At 40.4% G+C, this 18,520-nt stretch overlaps 1 protein-coding gene across 4 annotated transcripts in view; it reads left to right on the plus strand.

Moving 5' to 3' along the window:
* The window catches only part of ATP8B (ATPase phospholipid transporting 8B), a 940,482-nt gene that overhangs the window by 474,886 nt on the left and 447,076 nt on the right, over nt 1–18,520 (plus strand). The window contains exon 1 of one of the 4 annotated variants that reach the window (XM_067137972.2): nt 17,108–17,759. The exons of the other annotated variants lie outside the window; for them this stretch is intronic. Within the exon in view, the coding sequence (XP_066994073.2) occupies nt 17,369–17,759 (391 nt within the window). The 5' untranslated portion in view covers nt 17,108–17,368. Of the gene's footprint in view, nt 1–17,107; nt 17,760–18,520 lie in introns of those variants that run through there. 4 annotated transcript variants of the gene reach the window in all.

Genomic DNA, 18,520 nt, shown 5'->3' on the forward strand with positions numbered 1-18,520 from the left:
TGTTTAAGTGTTCAGTTGGAGGACAGTATTGTGTTCTTCATGCAAGGTAAGCACACACTTCATGTTTATGGTCTCATCCTGTTAAGATATATCTGAAGTTACAGAGTTGCAGAGATTCTCAAAAAATATCCTTACAAAACTTAGTTATCATACCCGCAAGTGGCTGTCATAATATCAGCTTGGGTTGAACGAACAGATTGAAGAGTTTATTGAGGGCGGAGAAGCATCTGCATAAGCATATTCTTCAGTTCTGGAAGAGGTAAGAGAGACGGTAGTCTAGTTACAATGCGCGTGCCGATCTCAGGATGTTAAGTCCGGTGTGCAAGCACAGACAAGCCACTCCCTGCTGTCTCCCTGAGGCATGCGGTCCGGATTAGCATTATTTGCATGATATAGAACAAATCACCCAATATTACGGCAACCATACCTCAAGGCAGTTGTCTCCGCCAGATATTAATAGGACACTTGATGAAATTAGTCTCCGACCCCGTATCAAGAAGTGGGACTAAGGAGCAGATATACTTCATGGAATTAGTGCAGATGGTTGTACGCTGTCTGGTCTTCGACCTGTAAGAGTATAATTAGAGTGCACTTCCTTATTCTGCATAAGTTTTCTTCGCCCGTGTCAGTGGAATATTAGGAAATTATAACCAACCTCACCTTGGCGCGAGTGAGAGGTGGTTAAAAACTGCTGTACAGTGTCCTCAAGGTAGGAAGGTGTCTGGATCGCACATGTGCAAGCATCTTCTTTCCCCCATCGTGATCTCTTCTGACAGTGAGCCATCTACAAGCTGCTCCTAAGTAAATGAGTCAGCGACTAACGGGATGCAAGTGAAAAAATGTATTGAAATTTAGTTACAATGTGAACACTTAACGAAATTGATAGTATATATTTGCTACATTTTAGCAAACCATTGACATCTTTTAAATTTCATATTTTTTCCGCGCAAAAAAGAGACTGCTTTTTAGATCGTTACCTACATTTTCCTACCTTTGGGCTAACATGTTATAAAACTGACAAATTTCAATCTTATTTGATAACCCGTTAGGAGGTGCGTGGGTATATTTTACCCATTGCAAAATGAATTATTAATAATTCTTAATCGAACGGGTATTTTCCCTTCAAACCCTTGCTACTTTCCTAATGGACTCGCGCTCAAACAGTCGTTATTGCTCGATATTTTACTAGCATTGATGTTTTTCGAGCTGGTAACATTTGTGTGTGTTGATGCCAATCTTGGGTAATTTCTAACCAGCGCGCGTGCTAACGGATTATTACGAATGGAACAGCATGTGTTTTATTACTCTTATTTCAGGATGACCCAATACATGTACACTCACATATGTACGCACACACAATTTTATTTAACTATGAATAGGCACACTTAATAATTGCTTTCTATTTACAAGTCTACTCTTCTGAAACAGCAGGCGGTCCTGTTCGTTACTACCTGAGAGGGCTTTCATCCTATTCACAAGCTCGCCTCTCTTTCACTTTTCCAAGTCCAGTCACCCTACACAGCAACTGCATGCAGACAGCTAGATTTGAACACAGTGCTACTAGCTACACAACACACGATAACTGTTCCTTGGTTAGACTCCAGAGACAGTCCAGTAATTCACAGTGAACAACTAAACAGCAACAGCTCAACATTATTCATCAGCAGGATAATACAGCAGCTGCTAATTAACACAGCTCCAATTACACTCACGATGTCTGCTTGATTCGCTCACTCACGGCGGTGCTCAGTTCACAGGAGTACACACACTCACTCTCTCTCTCTCTCTCTCACACACACACACACACACACACACACACACACACACACACAAGGCAGTACGCCGTCTTCAGTCTGGCTACTAGCTGGACACTCCGACGCAACCACCACGACTCCTCGTTCAGACCTCGCTGGGATACTAGCGTCAGCCAACACCTCTGTCGCTCTCAGCCCAGCCACCGAACGTCAACACACTGATTCTCACACTGACTCCACCACGGAGTCCAAAACTGACCGACTGTTTGCGGCTAGCCTCCCTTTTTATAGCTCGAGTGATATGTACCAGAATGTTCGCGATGTGGTTAGAGACAGAACATACTCGTCCTCCAGGCAGGCTGGGAAATCGTCGGTCGTCTGACTCAAGCCCCTTCCAGGAAGTACCGAAAGGGGCTACCATAGGGCTGGCATGTAACAGTAAGTTAATTTTCTCTTTGATTTACGTTTGCAGTTCGCAGGGGACAGGCTAGTTTAGCTGTGGAGTAGCATTCTCGCACACCTAAGATGTGGTGTAATGTGGTTAGATCGCTCACACCGATCCCATGTGTTTGTGAGAGCTATTTAGCTCCCGTGAAATGTAGCGGTTACCCATCTATGAGGATCTTAGGCCTATGTTGCTTAACTATGAAAATCTCCGATTACGAGGTAAGGTATGAAATGATTAAAAGGAGTAAAACAGCGCCAGTCTTAGAGTCGCTAAGCTCAATGTATCACGTTGTGGAGCAGAGGATGTAAAAAAACAAGTGTAGTTCAGATGTTAGTCTGGTAGTACAGTGTAGTTCATTTACGGTAGAGGGAGAGAGAGAGAAAGAAAGAAAGAAAGAAAGAAAGAAAGAAAGAAAGAGACGCCTCAAAAACCAGTAAATAGGAAATTAAGGCTTTGTTTGGACTTTTATGCCATACTAGTACTCTGCGATCAGCTCATATATTACAATGCCGAGTGTGCGTCCCTACGGATTAAATAGGTCAGAAGTTATAGGTCTATTACTGAAGGCAGATAAAAACAGGACATTTCCATTTTTAACAATAATTCCAAGTATTATGATTTCTGGCATATTTTAACTTCATATTTATTTATTCTTATGTATTCCATCGCAATTAAACAGTTACCTGAGATCCTTTACTTTATTTCTAAATGACAGTACGCAACTGTACTAAAGGCATTGGGGCCCCTCTTTCGCCGTAACGCTTCCCCTCAGGAAAGACTTTCCTACGTTGAGGCCACACTGTATGATCGTTGAGTTTCACTAATATTCTTTGCAGCTGGTAGTCTCAGTCCACCGGGCGAGTTGGCCGTGCGGTTAGGGGCGCGCAGCTGTGAGCTTGCATCCGGGAGATAGTGGGTTCGAACCCCACTGTCGGCATTCCTGAAGATGGTTTTCTTTGGTTTCCCATTTTCACACCAGGCAAATGCTTCGGCTGTACCTTAATTAAGGCCATCGTCATAAGACCTATCTATGTCAGTGCTTCGTAAATCAAATAATAATAATAATAAAAAAGTCGTAGGTTTCTGGCACGCTGAAGAACTCGCGCGGAAAATGATTCTGGCTGCTCGTCGTCTCCTAAAATATACAGAAGTTGAAGGGACGTTTAATTAATGGCGCTTTTAGTACATGCTGTCTGAAGTAGATGCTTTTCGGACGACTGATAACAGCCGGAAGAAGAAAATGATTATCGTATTAGCAACTTTTTAGCGGACTCTTAAACTATGCCATCATATATTATCAAAGCTATCTTAGCAACACGTGAGTACATAGAAACTTAGCCTACTTCATTTTAAATCTAGGGGGCGATGACCTAGATGCTGGGCCCTTTTAAACAACAAGCTTAAGGATCGTGATCATTTTAAATGCACATTGAATACGAGAATTGATTCAGTATGGCATTTTATTGTACTATTAAAACAATTATAAATTGCTCATATAATTTAGAGAGCTTTTTAAAAAGACATTGTGTGCGCCACTTACGCAAAGAAGTTCTGCGGACATCCGCTGAAGCTTTTCTTTTCGTAGGTGTTGGACAGATAAATTGCACCGCCCTCTAACCTCAATCGCTGACCTATGGCCATTGATGACAACATTTTATTGCGCTCATTACAGTTTGAAGTATTGTTTTTGAGTTTTTGACGTAAAAATTCATCTATCTGTTCTTCTTCCAAGTCTCTCTGATATTTGCAATCACTGCGGCGAACGCTGAACGATCTCCTGCTAGATTCTCTACTTTTGTTCTCGCGCTTTTCTGAACTTATAAAATCATTCCATTTTATCTTCGGGGGTAATGGACTAATGCGATTTTAGACCTGTTCTTGTACTTGAAATGTAAGCGTAAAATATTCTGCCAATATTTCATTAGCTCGTAAGGATGTAATGGAAATGCATAGTTATAACCGTGCATCGAGCCGAGGAATTTTTGACTCTTCCGTTTAAGATGATTGCACGATGTGCATACTGAATATATTGGGTAATGTCGGTCGAGAGCTCAGCTGATGCATAAAATGTAGTAAAATCCCTTACCTTGGCCATATCATGATTAATGATCGTACCATTACCTTACAACGAATTTTACCGGACAAAATACAATGTCGAAGAGATGTCGAGAGGAAAAGAGCCTCATGGCTAGATAACATCAAAGTATGGAGAGGAGTACCCAGTATTGAGCGCCTTTTTCCAACTGGCAGGGGATCGTTCAGCGCCCGCCGCAGTGATCGCAAATATCGGGGAGATATGGAAGAATATTGTAGTTTCATTAGTTAGGCTAGCACCGAATTACACAGTAAATCAATATTAGGTTTTCACTCCACCTCGAAACACCTGGTAAGGTATATTCTGGCTTAGATATTGATGTCTGATGTGAAAATACCCTCGACTTTATTCATGTTCTCTCTTAACATGTCTATCCACCGTTTCTTTGGCCGTTCTCTAGGCCATCACCCCTATGGGTCGACAATGAACGCACTCTGTGCAATGGAATTATCGACACTGCCTTTTTTCCCAGTTACCTCGCGTGAGTAACTCGTGTGGCACTAAGATTTCGTCAATGTAAGCTACCGTCAAGCAGTTAAAGATCCATTGCAAATGATCAGGAGATCGGTTTTCGTGTCAAGACTTTCGCTTGCCCACACCATAACATATCTACCTCCATAAGCAGCGGTAGATTGTACAGCTGACGGATGAAATGTCTTCCCCACGTCTTCTCCAGACTCGCAGACGACCATGAACGGCGTAAGGTGAAAAGGTATTCATCCAAAAAAATCACAGGACGCCAGTGTCTTAGCTGCAAATACAAATGATCTAGCAGATTGCAGTCTCGTGCCACAATGTCGTCTGTCCAGTGCAGGTACTTGAGCAGGTCGTCAGGATCTTACATTGGCTTCTCCAAGCCTGTTTCTAATTGTTTGGTCACTAACTCGTACTCGAGAACCCTGCTGTAGTGCTCGTGCTGTAACTTTGTGTCGGAGACCTTGTAAACGCACTAAACGATCCTGCCTTGGAGTTGTTTGGGGGCGCCTGGCAACACTTACAGTCTCCTGGAAACGTTTCCGCAGGTTCCAAATCGTATTCAGAGCAACCCCTAGCATTCTGGCAAGGTACCTTTGTGAGTAGCCTTACTGGAGTAGTGTTATGTGCACGAGTGGCAGCTGCGTCCCCTGTTGCCTATCTCAGTCCGCACGATTAAGCCATGACACTATTGTACATTCCACGTAGACCAGTCTTCACACACACTTTAAATTGAGGCACTCGTACCTTTCAACTGAGCGACGTCTCCCAAACAGCAGGTCATGTTACTGCTATAATAGTCCAATCCCCATCCCACTGTGTATTCGTAAAATGTAGTTAGGGACACATGCCTGTAAATACGGCAACTGTATATAAGTACACTATGTAGAATGCAATTGTATATTTGAATATTGTAATTTTAAGTGGTGATGGAGGCACTTTCGTGTATGTGGGGCTATGACCTTTCTCCGTTCACCATCCATAAATTGTACCTACAATTAGTGGAAAATAAATAAATGAATAATAATAATAATAATAATAATAATAATAATAATAATAATAATAATAATCTAAAGACGTGACCAAATTTATTTTTGAACCGTATACATTGCGTCCTGTACAGTTCATTATTATAAGGTATCGTAGCGTTTTCTCAATATTCACCTAAACATTTTGTCATTCCATAAATGCTAAAAGTAGTCGTGAGTGAAACACCTATTATGAGCTATCTATTGAAGATACGTTTATATGTATGGATTTCTTTGCAGATCTAAAAGAGCTACAAATCTTTTCCGTTGGCTTTTACTTTCTAGGTATTTTTAAACAGTGTATTATTTTTTTAAGGGCCCGAGTGCATAATTTCTCTGATGTACAGTTTTTTTTTTTTTTTTTACTGCTTGCTCCCATTCTGACACAGCATGACTATACATAGGTTAATAATTAAGTAAGTAGGACATGTATACAAAATGCAATTGAAATACATCCATTGGTTTCTGAGTAGGACAAGGGTAGGACAAACAGGTAGACAAAACTCGACCCCTTACAGTTAAATTACAAGTAATACACTTAGCGTAGGTACTAGTTTGGCTCCAATAACAGACCTGCAGTGGGAAAAAATCCCAAACGTAAAAGTTTTTTTTTTTTTTGAATTACAGATTTCGGCATACCAAATTCAATGATCATAACTTGAAAATTCCATCACCCACCGTTTATTCGGAAACTACATTATCATTTTCAGTTTTAATGTCTGCAGAAACTCGTAATATTATCGGTGAAGCTAGATGTTATTTATACCCATTTAGAATGTTTTGCATTGGATTGTTTTTCCATTTCGAACCCAATTGATTAATGGCAAGTAGTCTCCGGAGAGGCTTGGTGCAGTTCTTTCAAATCGACGCCCTTTACCTGCGCGTCTGTGAGGATGTGGCCGTAAGTAAGACGAATTATAATGATGAAGACGACACACACACCCAGTCACCGGACTAAAGGAATCTTTGAAAGTTAATATTCTCGAACCGACCGGGAATCGAACCTGGGGCCGCTTGGATCGAAGGCTAGCATTAGTAAAGTGTATTTTCTTCTTTCCATTATCACAATTGTACAGGCTGTATGAATAATAAGGAAAACTAAGGTATCCTGCGAGACAAGGAGGACTGTTTTATAAACACTTCTTTTCTCGTACGGTATTGAAAATAGGCCAGTAATAAGGTCCCTGATTCATCTCTCCTCAGATTGTTCTTTTGCCTCAGTTACACTCGTTGGTACCATGAGCTTTTATTAATTTGATTAATTTCTGGTTCAGTTCCACTCTCGGTAAATATCTACATTCAATGTATTTATTTTATTACCATGATGTTGAAGTAGTTCTTCTATCAATGCTTAAATGTATCATAACATTTTTCCATATCTTCTTCTTCTCCTTCTTTATCTGTTTACCCTCCAGGGTAGGTTTTTCCCTCGAACTCGGCGAGGGATCCCACCCCTAGCGCCTCAAGGGCAGTGTCCTGGAGTTTCAGACTCTGGGTCATAGGAGACAACTGGGGAGTATGACCAGTACCTCGCCCAGGCGGCCTCACCTATGCTGAACAGGGGCCTTGCGGGGAATGGAAGATTGGAAGGGATAGAAAAGGAAGAGGGAAGGAAGCGGCCGTGGCCTGAAGTTAGATACCATCCCGGCATTTGCCTGGAGGAGAAGTGGGGAAACCACGGAAAACCACTTCCAGGATGGCTGAGGTGGGAATCGAACCCACCTCTACTGAGTTGACCTCCCGAGGCTGAGTGGACCCCGTTCCAACCCTCGTACCACTTTTCAAATTTCGTGGCAGAGCCGGGAATCGAACCCGGGCCTCCGGGGTTGGCAGCTAATCACACTAACCACTACACAACAGAGGCGGACTTTTTGCCATATACGTATTCAAAGTTGGTGACACCACTTCCTTTTTGGTTTGCTTCTTGGCCTTCCTCCCAATTATCTGGGATCGGCACTAATGTAGAGTAAGCCCAGTTTTACAGCAGGATGCCCTTCCTGTGTGGAGGGATGTATCCACTATCTCGTGCTTTTGTGGTGGTCGGTAATGTGTTGTATGTAAATGAACATGTGCATTAAGATGATCACAAATACCCAGCCTCAGACTTCGGAGAATTAAACGTGATTAAGATTCCCGGTTTGGCGGGGAATCAAATCCGGAGCTTTATGAACCTAGTCTAGAAGCCGGACCATATGAAGTCACTATTATTGCAAAATAATTGTTTGTTCTGAAGATGAGATTGAACTTATTTGTTGATATGTCGTGGGGATGCCTCCAAGCCACTCAGTCCCTTTCCCTCGCTTATAAGTGAGCAGAAATTAATGTGTGATGGACGGAGGTAGCGGAGGGGAGCAGTCGGCAGGCGAACCCGAGAACAGGCTAATTGGGCCTCAGCCTTTTCTTGCGCCGGCATTCGACAGGCCTCTCTGCCTACTGCCTCGCGAGATAGAAGTTTGTATGGAACTAAAACATTTTAGTTAATCTTTCAGTTTTTTCCGTGAAGGAACTCCAGTAGAACTTGGTTAATTCGAATTCGTTAATAATTCTAACTCCTCCTTGCGATTCGTTGATATTCGTATACAAGAAATTCCATCAACCAGACACGGACTGTGTATGTGAACGTTGTGGTAAGAGCTGTGAACGATATCATGCCATGAGCTGTACTTGTCGGCGCGAATCGATGATAGCCTTCTGCAGAGATGACTAATGTTGTGTATTAATGTAAATATCTTTTGGCCATTGGCTGCAATAAAAATATTATTATTATACAATACAGTATTAAACAATCGTGTTTAATTCGAACACAATAATATTGTTTAATATCATAACTCGCATATGTTCAAAAAATGAAATTCAAAGATGATGGAACGCTGCCTGGTTGGAAGAGGAAAGTAGTGTAAAATTGTCGTGGTGCTTGAAACGAAACGGAAGTGTAGCTGTTGCTAAACTAAGACGAGCTTGAAGCTCTTGCCCTCCTGAGGATACGTTCCTTAATAGTCGTCTAGTCGCCGGGCGGAGTGGCTCAGACGGTTGAGGGGCTGGCCTTCTGACCCTAACTTCGCAGGTTCGATCCTGGCTCAGTCCGGTGGTATTTGGAGGTGCTCAAACACGTCAGCCTTGTGTCGGTAGATTTACTGGCATGTAAAAGAACTCCTGCGGGGCTAAATTCCGGTACCTCGACGTCTACGAAAACTGTAAAAGTAGTAGTGTGACGTAAAGCAAGTAACATTATCATTAGTATTATTATTGGTATAATTTCAATAACCATGAAAATCCGCTCATTTGGCCTAAATCCACAACTCCGCACGGAGTAAACTGACAGCTGTCAGGTATGAAATGAGACATTCTACTGACTACTGAAGACTTGGAAGGTGGTTTGGTAAAATGATCAACATTAATTGGGGCTGGATTATGTGACGACGACTGGGCATTTTTAGTATAATGAAAGTTTGTACTGTTCTATGGCCTGTTTTTATTTCAATGTAGGGACTACGTGATGCGGAAAATGACAAGGGACCATTTGTTGCAAAGCAAAATGTGGTACCAAATTTAGAATTTTGTGCTTTACAAGAATATCAATCACAAAATGTCTGTTAAAAAAAAATTGCAGCATCACATATGCTACTGTCACTGCAACTTGAAGAACCACTGAAAAGTTAGGGATCGTTTTGAATTTGAGTACGGTGTGTGATATTAATTCCATTTCGTGGTTAATTCGAATTTTTCTTCCTGAGCTCTTATTATTATTATTATTATTATTATTATTATTATTATTATTATTATTATTATTATTATTATTATTATTATAGGCAGTAAAGATAGTAACTTCAATGATCACTACTGATCTGCATTTGGGGCAGTCTCAGTATGCAAACTCACTTCGTTCACAAAAATACTGTTGATGACAACGGCCGACTAATTCTCTTTGATTCTCGATTTGAATTCTGTGACTATACGACCATTCAGAGAGAATTCTAGTACACTGTGAACTTGCTTAGTTAATATCCGTGAAGCATGTTGCTGAGCTTACATACAATCTCAACGAGGTGTTAACTCCTTAATTCGTAGATTGCTTAGTCGTAGCCTCTTGAGTACGGAGGACTACTTATTAAACCACTCGTTGTTGTTCTCCATAGTAGACAATACAAATTAGGACGTGACTATACATTCTTTTTGTTATTTATCTGGTGACATGCGTTAGTTTTAATCTATTTAAGGACATTTTTTATATTTCAATTTGCATCCGGGAGATAGTAGGTTCGAATCCCACTATCGGCAGCCCTGAAGATGGTTTTCCGTGGTTTCCCATTTTCACACCAGGCAAATGCTGGGGCTGTACCTTAATTAAGGCCACGGCCGCTTCCTTCCAACTCCTAGGACCTTCCCATCCCATCGTCGCCATAAGACCTATCTGCGTCGGTACGACGTAAAGCCCCTAGCAAAAAAAAATATATTTCAATTTATTTTGTTCATATGTTCTAATTGATGGGCCAGTTACTTGGAATCGTTCTTTCCATTTGTATTGATCAGTGCGCCTCTGAATAACTCAGAGTACTATATTTTTAGTTGTGGATGGAGTATGCGAATTATTTGTTCAGATTGTATTGCAAAATTTTCAAAGCGTTAATTTTACCTTAAACGGCATGCCGCATTCGAGTTCTTCAGATATCGCCTTAAGAAGTAGCGCAATATTAGATATAGTAAATACCGTATTAGACACAGGCTTGCGCAGATTATCACTCCTCTGTTCTGTGGTTGCCACTCGTTTCAAAAGCAATATTTATATTTTTGACAACAGCAATAATAATAATAATAATAATAATAATAATAATAATAATAATAATAATAATAATAATAATAGCGTGTGACCTCCAGAGAGTCCTAGTGCAGGTCTTTCGAGTTGACGCCTTATAGGCGATCTGCACGTCTCTGAGGATGGGGTCGTTCCTGTGAAGAATTCTGTTGCTGAAAGACGGCGCACACACACCGACCCAGTCCCCGAGCCATCCGAATTAACCAGTGAAGTTTAAAATCCCCGACCGGGAATTGAACACGGGGCTCCTTGGACCAGAGGCCATGGAGCCGGAGATTGGTGATGTACATCATTGTGTTCTTACAGCTTTAAAACTAAATTGCTATATGTCTTTAGAGCAGTCTACAGTATTGTGCAGTGTGTGTTGGTCTCCAAATTACCCGACGTGGACAGCAGTCCACTAAGTAGATATTTACCATAACAGTGATATTTCATGACTTCTTTCCCCTTCTTTTTTTGTGTGCAAATAATGGCCAGAGAAGCGTCGAAATCCTGCACCTATGTACAACCTCAGTCCTGAGGTTACGGCGATTGAACACACAGTAGTTGCTCGGGGTTTACAGTAGGCTTCCAAAATGCCCTCACTAAATTTACTTTCGCACCGACATCATAGGATCCACTTTCAGTGCAATTAGCGGGAGGAGTCCTGTCGAGAGTGAAGAAAGTGAACGCCGTGACGTTAACCTAACAGAGAACCTCGCTACGCTTTCAGTTATTCAATCTTACATTTTTGCCGGTAGGTTTGTGTACTTATGAGTTAATTCTACATGCACGTGGGAACCTAGAGTTGATATGTTAGGTTAAAAAAAGAAGCATATTTTGAAGGACACTAATACACTATTACCTACTTTTTTCTTTTAGATCTCAATTACAGCAGGATTGTGTGTGTGTGTTTTTCTTTCTACCGGAAGTGACAGTATGATTCTGAATCCATTCACCAAGTAAACCTCATGACCATTTCTCCAGTTCACTTGAAATATGTTTAATTATTTATTGTGAAAGTTTACGACATGACTTTTATTCCGATTTAGAAACATGGTAATAGTGCCCTTGGTACCAGAGTTCCATTTATTAAATATATACAATTTTTTCATTGTTCATGTCCGTGTATCATAATTTATATAAAATAAATTTTGAATAATGGTGATCGCGTTGACAATAGTAATAATAATAATAATAATAATAATAATAATAATAATAATAACCGAACAATTGGTTATTAAGAATTGATGGCTGTAAACAATTCAGATATCATTCGTGTGGTTTAACAAAACGGTGACGGAATTTATTTCAATTGATGAATAATTGCGAAACGATCGAGTTGTCTACTTAACCATTCACACCTCAGTGCACATCCATGAAGAAAGGTCCACGCGCCACCTTTAAAAGCCATGTCACTAAATGTCGAGTAAAGTAACTAATAAATGTAACGAAATGTAAATAGTATAGTATATTTATTTTTCTCCAGATCTTACAGTTTTCTAACCTAATCGATCACCACGGAGAAAAATAACATCTACAAACCCAAACAAAACTAGGAAAAAGTACAAGTTACACAAGGAAACTAAAAGCAGTAAACACACAATCAAACCAAATACAAAATATCATTCTCCTATTCAGAGAAAGGATGTTCAATAACCCACTGAGCACAAACCACCTCATTTTTAATGAAATGTAAATTATTACGAGTAATCTGACATGAAGATTCAAAGAGTGGCTATGATTGTATATGAAAACTCGATACTATGGCAAAATTGGGGAATTATCACCTGCGGGTTGACATCTTTACTATCCACATTCCCTTCACCATTGAGAATGTAATTTTTCGAGATGGTTTCAGAATGCCCTTTATCCTGTTTTACGCTCCTCTCACTACCGCCACTACACATTGTTCTTACTACTATTAATAATTTAATTTATAGAGGTTACTCAAAATGATAATTTCCCAGAAATCATTTAAAAAACTCTTTTCTAGTGACTATGTCCCCTTTATCTTGCATAAGAGCATGCATGCAGCTAATTAACAGTACTTTTGTTTTATACCCCACTTGTGTTGTAAGCCTGTATGGCAGTACCATATGGCTGATAAAGCAGGCATGAGGGAGTTTTTAAAAAGTAACTGTGATCGGTAGAAAACTGTAAATAAAAATGGACATACTCTCGGATGAGTTTAAAGCAATTGTTGAGGAATGTGAAAACAGGGTTGTACCTTTAAAGGTTGTAAGGACTGGTAAAGACCCACTATATTATAACAGAGAAGTAAAGATACTACGGAGGAGGTGCAGGTTGGAAAGAAATAAGAGTTAGGAACGGCTGTGGAAGTAAGGAGAAATTGAAGGAACTTACTAGGAAACTGAATCTATCAAAGAAGGCAGCTAAGGATAACATGACGGCAAGCATAATTAGCAGTCATAAAAATTTTAGTGAAAATTGAAAGGGTATGTGTAGGTACTTCAAAGAAGAAACAGGTTACAAGAAGGACATTCCAAGAATCATTAATGAGCAAGGGGAGTGTGTATACGAGGATCTTCAAAATGCAGAAGTATTCAGTCAGCAGTATGTAAAGATTGTTGGTAACAAGGATAATCTCCAGATAGAGGAGATGACTAATACTAACGAAGTATTAAAATTTACCTATGATAAAAAAAGACGTTTGCAATAAGATACAAAAGTTGAAAACTCTAAAAGCTGGAATTGATAAGATTTCTAGGGATATACTAAAGACAATGAGTTGGGATATAGTACCATATCTGAAGTACTTATTTGATTATTGTTTGCATGAATGAGCTATACCAAATGGATGGAGGGTTGCTATAGTAGCCCCTGTGTATAAAGGAAAGGGTGATAGACATAAAGCTGAAAATTAGAGGCCAGTCTGTTTGACATGCATTGCAAGTAAGCTTCGGGAAAGCATTCTTTCTGATTATATTAGACATATTTGCGAAATTAATAACTGGATCGATAGAAGGTAGTTCGGGTTTAGGAAGCTCAACTTGTAGGATCCCAGCAAGATATAGCAGATATCTTGGATTCAGGAGGTCAAATGGACTGTACCGCGATTGACCTATGTAAGGCATTTTATAAGATAGATTGTGGGAGACTACTGGCAAAAATGAGTGCAATTGGACTAGACAAAAGAGTGATTGAATTGGTGGTTAAATTTCTAGAAAATAGAACTCGGAGAGAATTAGAGTAGGCGAAGCTTTATCTGACCCTGTAATAATTAAGAGGGAAATTCCTCAAGGCAGTATTATTGGACCTTTATGTTATCTTATATACATACATGATATGAGTAGAGAAGTGGAATCAGAGATAAGGCTTTTTGTGGATGATGTTATTTCGTATAGAGTAATAAGTAAATTACACGATTGTAAACAACTGCAAAATGATCTCGATAATATTGTGAGATGGACAGTAAGCAATGCTATGGTGATGAACGGGGATAAAAGTCAGGTTGTGAGTTTCACACATAAGAAAAGTCCTCTGTTTTAATTACTGCGTTGATGGGGTGAGATTTCTTTTTTTTTTTTCAATTTGTTTTACGTCGCACCGACACAGATAGGTCTTATGGTGACGATGGGATAGGATAGGGCTATGGGAGTGGGAAGGAAGCGACCGCGGCCTTAATTAAGGTACAGCCCCAGCATTTGCTTGGTATGAAAATGGGAAACTACGGAAAGCCATCTTCATGGCTGCCGACAGTGGGGTTCGAACCCACTATCTCCCGGATGCAAGCTCACAGCTGCGCGCCCCTAACCCCACGGCCAACTCGCCCGGTGTTCCTTTAAGGGATAGGTGTTGATATAAGGAAAGATCTTTATTAGGGTAATCACATAAATGGGTATAGGGTATAGATCTCTGCACATGGTTATGAGGGTTTTTAGGGGTTGTGGTAAGGATGTAAAGGAGAGGGCATATAAGTCTCTGCCAAGACCCCAACTAGGATATGGTTCCAGTGTATGGGACCCTCACCAGGATTACTAGATTCAAGAACTGGAAAAAAATCCAAAGAAAAGCAGCTCGATTTGTTCTGTGTGATTTCCAACAAAGGAGTAGTTTTACAAAAATGTTGCGAAGTTCGGGCTGGGAAGACTTGAGAAAAAGGAGACTAGCTGCTCGACTAAGTGGTATGTTCCGAGCTGTCAGTGGAGAGATGGCGTGGAATGACATTAGTAGACGAATAGGTTTCAGTGGTGTCTTTAAATAAAAGTAGGAAAGATCACAATATGAAAGTAGAGTTGGAATTCAAGAGGACAAATTGGGGCAAATATTCGTTTATAGGAAGGGAACGCGATTGGAATAACTTACCTAGGGCGATGTTTAATAAATTTCCAATTTCTTTGCAGTCATCAAGAAAAGGCTACGAAAACAACATATAAGGAATCTGCCACCTGAGCGGCTGCCCCAAACGAAGATCAGTAGTGATCGATTGGAGTTACTATCTTTATTGCCTACCACTAAGAAAATAATAATAATAATAATAATAATAATAATAATAGATCATCGCCGCTGTCGTGTGATATTGCGGACTTGACCGTCGTGATGGGCTCTCCTGGAATGAATTTAGTCTCATAACAATTGTTCCTGTGATGTCTCTTATATGAGGAAATGAACCGACCGTGCCCTGACAAACAGAAGAAAACAATTTGAAGGAATGGAATTAGAACCCGTATGTCTTTTCAGTCTATAGACACTTGGCTCGTTGAAACGGCGAACGCTTTGATGGGCTTTTATGTTTTATTTTATTTTCAGTGTCACTGCAATCTGTTTTCTCTTTTATCAAATATTACTTTGAGTAGGATTTTCTGTTGTTGTTTTTTCATGTGGTTCTTTTATTCAACAGCTTTTAGATATACACTTATGTGATTTTTAGGCCTGTTACTAATCAACATTATGCACTAGGTTTTCGAATCTCGCGCGTTCTAGTGCCGATACTGGGCGGAGTACATTGGCGCTTTCATGCGGTATAGTACGGAAGCAATAGTGCTGCTCAGGCCATCGTGTTAAAATAGCTCGCTACAGCCGCGACCCTTCACACTGAAAACAGGCGTGTCAGCTTTTTGACGTTTTTAACTACTTCATTAGATTGAAGTGTTGCTTGTGAGTGATCGTAAAACTCCGAAGTTCGTAGTGTGTGCGTGTGGTTACAGTGATAAACAGTGTAAACAGTGACAGTCGTGGGGAAAGCTTTGTGTGTTCCCTGCTGGGATACGAGCGGTATTGATTTAGCTTGCATTTTGGAAGGGTAGGCTCTAGCCTGTATGTTTTGAAAGGCCTGTCCGTTGCGTAAACCTAATAATGTATAGAAACGCTTTTCGTATGAATTCGGGCAGAACTGACTCATCTATAGTTTAATTCACTGTAAATATATAGATAGATATAGTCATGGGTGGAAATGTTACATTTAATGTTTCTATAATAAACCCCCTCTAAATAGGTTGTATAGCAAAAAAAGAAAACATGTATCCGTGTAGTTTTGTGTGCAAGGCGAACCATTTCGTCGCCGGCACTATACGTTTTACTTATGGCCTCATAGTTTTAATCACCGACTCACTCCCTAGTCTAGGAAACGGTAGTTTATGATCTGGCGGAGTTTCTTTATAAACTGTCGCGTGTCGTGTGGAAATTGTTGCTGTTTTCGTGTTAATGCACTGTCTTCGCGACAGCAATCGATAGGAGAGGCTACACAATGGGTGACGAGAAATGTTCTCTCTATCATGTAGTTAGTAAATGTCCTTCGCCATGGCGGGTGTAACTCATGTGAAAACCTCCGCTGAAGGCGTGAATGTCGCTTAGGAATAATGTTAAATAGTTCTCTTTATTCCAGAAATGTTGAAGTGTACAATATTAAGAGAATCGTAAAATTTCAGTGAAGGAAAAAGAAATGGATTTGGGGGATTGACTTCCTGCGCTATCTTTATAGTGTTAAAGGACCCCTGATACTATTATTTCCTTGCCTTCTAGTTAAATTAAGAACATTAATATTAATATATTATGAATGTTACCGGCCGTGTATGTGTCACCATTGGTGAAAATTTGAAAACATGTTATCAGTATTAGGTTTAGGAAGTTGAATATTGGGGTTTTAGTAATGACGTACATTATAATTCAATCATTTTAAAGTATCCGTTATTAGGTAAAATGTGTGAACATAAGTTGGACATTCCATCGACTTCGATGTACTAAAATATAACATGGCATATTACAGCCATTGTAATTGCTGCTTCTTTTGGTTGTATGAAGATAATGTCTGATATTGGCTACTGCATGTGGCGTACTTGATGAACCGTTGATTATATCACTGTCGTGCAGAAGTGCGTGTCCAAAAGTGCGTGTCCAAAATTTAATATTTGCTGTCCGAGTGAAGTTCACTTGCATATGTTTCATTACTACAAATTTATGGTTCTAAGTTCATTCCTGTGAAAGAAATTGTGCTTAAGAATTCTACTCCATCCATTTTATATTGTATTAGTCTTTTCTGTCCATTCTATACAACCGCGCATTTCTTCGCTTATTAAAGTTGAATCGCTGTCTTGTATACATTCTATAACGTGCAGCTGATGCTTTCCGTGCTTCGTATGAGAGGACACGTGACCAAATGGTTCAACTGGTCTTTCAATTGTTAAACGAAGTGATGCGTTTTTAGTCCGTGCTTTGATCGTGGTTGTTTAATTCCTTACGGCCTAGGCGATGCCGTCAAGTGAAACGAATAAAGTGATCACACTGTGAAGACAACGATAACTGTTCAACGTAACAATGCAATGCAGTGAAGCTGAGGAAGAGACGGCTGTGCGCCTTACGGTTGAAATGGAGGATGCGCTCGAATTGGAAGTGTTCGAACTAAAAGACGGCACTGAGGCGCTCGAGCGTGATATGGGTGAAGGTGATGATGATGATGGGACTAGTGGAAGACGCAAGCGGAGGAAGAGGCGGCGACGAAAAAGCCGAAAGAGTTTGGAAACGGAGAGTGATGCTGCGAGTAATGCAGCGGGTTCGGAGCCTCAGCTGTCTGCTGGTAGGAGGCCCAACACCTTACGGGAGAGCCTTCTTACAGTCCTCGGCAAGTTGGTATGGCGTGGTGGAACCAGGTACAGGGCCAACGGCACTAATCCACCGCCCGAGTACTTGCGAGGCTTCATACCTGTAGGTGAGTGACTAGTTTTTGTATGCATAGCTTGTCTCTAGTCATTATTGTTATTCAAGGCAAAACCATAAAGTGGTCCGGAGGTGGGCGGTGGCTGGCTTAAATCAATCATTCAACATTGATCTGCATTTAGGGCAGTCGCCCAGGTGGCAGATTTTCTATTTGTTGTTTTCCTAGCAATTTCTTAAATGATTGCGAAGAATTTGGAAATTTATTGAACATCTCCCTTAGTAAATGATTCCAATCCCAAACTCACCTACCTATAAACGAATATTTTCCCCAATATGTCCTCTCGAATTCCAACTTTATCTTCATGAAGTGATCTTTCCTACTTTTAAAAACACCACTCAAACTGATTCGTCTACTAATGTCATTCTACGCCATCCCTCCGCTGACAGCTCGGAACATACCACTTAGTCGAGTAGCTCGTCTCCTTTCTCCCAAGTCTTCCCGGTCCAAACTATGCAACATTTTCGTAACGCTACTCGTTTGTCGGAAATCGCCCAGAACAAATCGAGCTGCTTTTCTTCGGATTTTTTTTCCAGTTCTCGAATCGAGCAATCCTGGTGAGGATCCCATACACTGGAACCATACTCTAGTTGGGGTCTTACCAGAGACTTATATGCCCTCTCCTTTACATCCTTACTACAACCCATAAATACCGACATAATCATGTGCAGAGATCTGTACCCTTTATTTAAAATCATGTTTATATGATTACCCCAGTGAAGATTTTTCCTTAGGTACTTACAATGATCCCCAAA

The sequence above is a fragment of the Anabrus simplex genome, chromosome 1 (genome assembly GCF_040414725.1).
Source record: "Anabrus simplex isolate iqAnaSimp1 chromosome 1, ASM4041472v1, whole genome shotgun sequence".
Taxonomy (NCBI): Eukaryota; Metazoa; Arthropoda; class Insecta; order Orthoptera; family Tettigoniidae; genus Anabrus; species Anabrus simplex.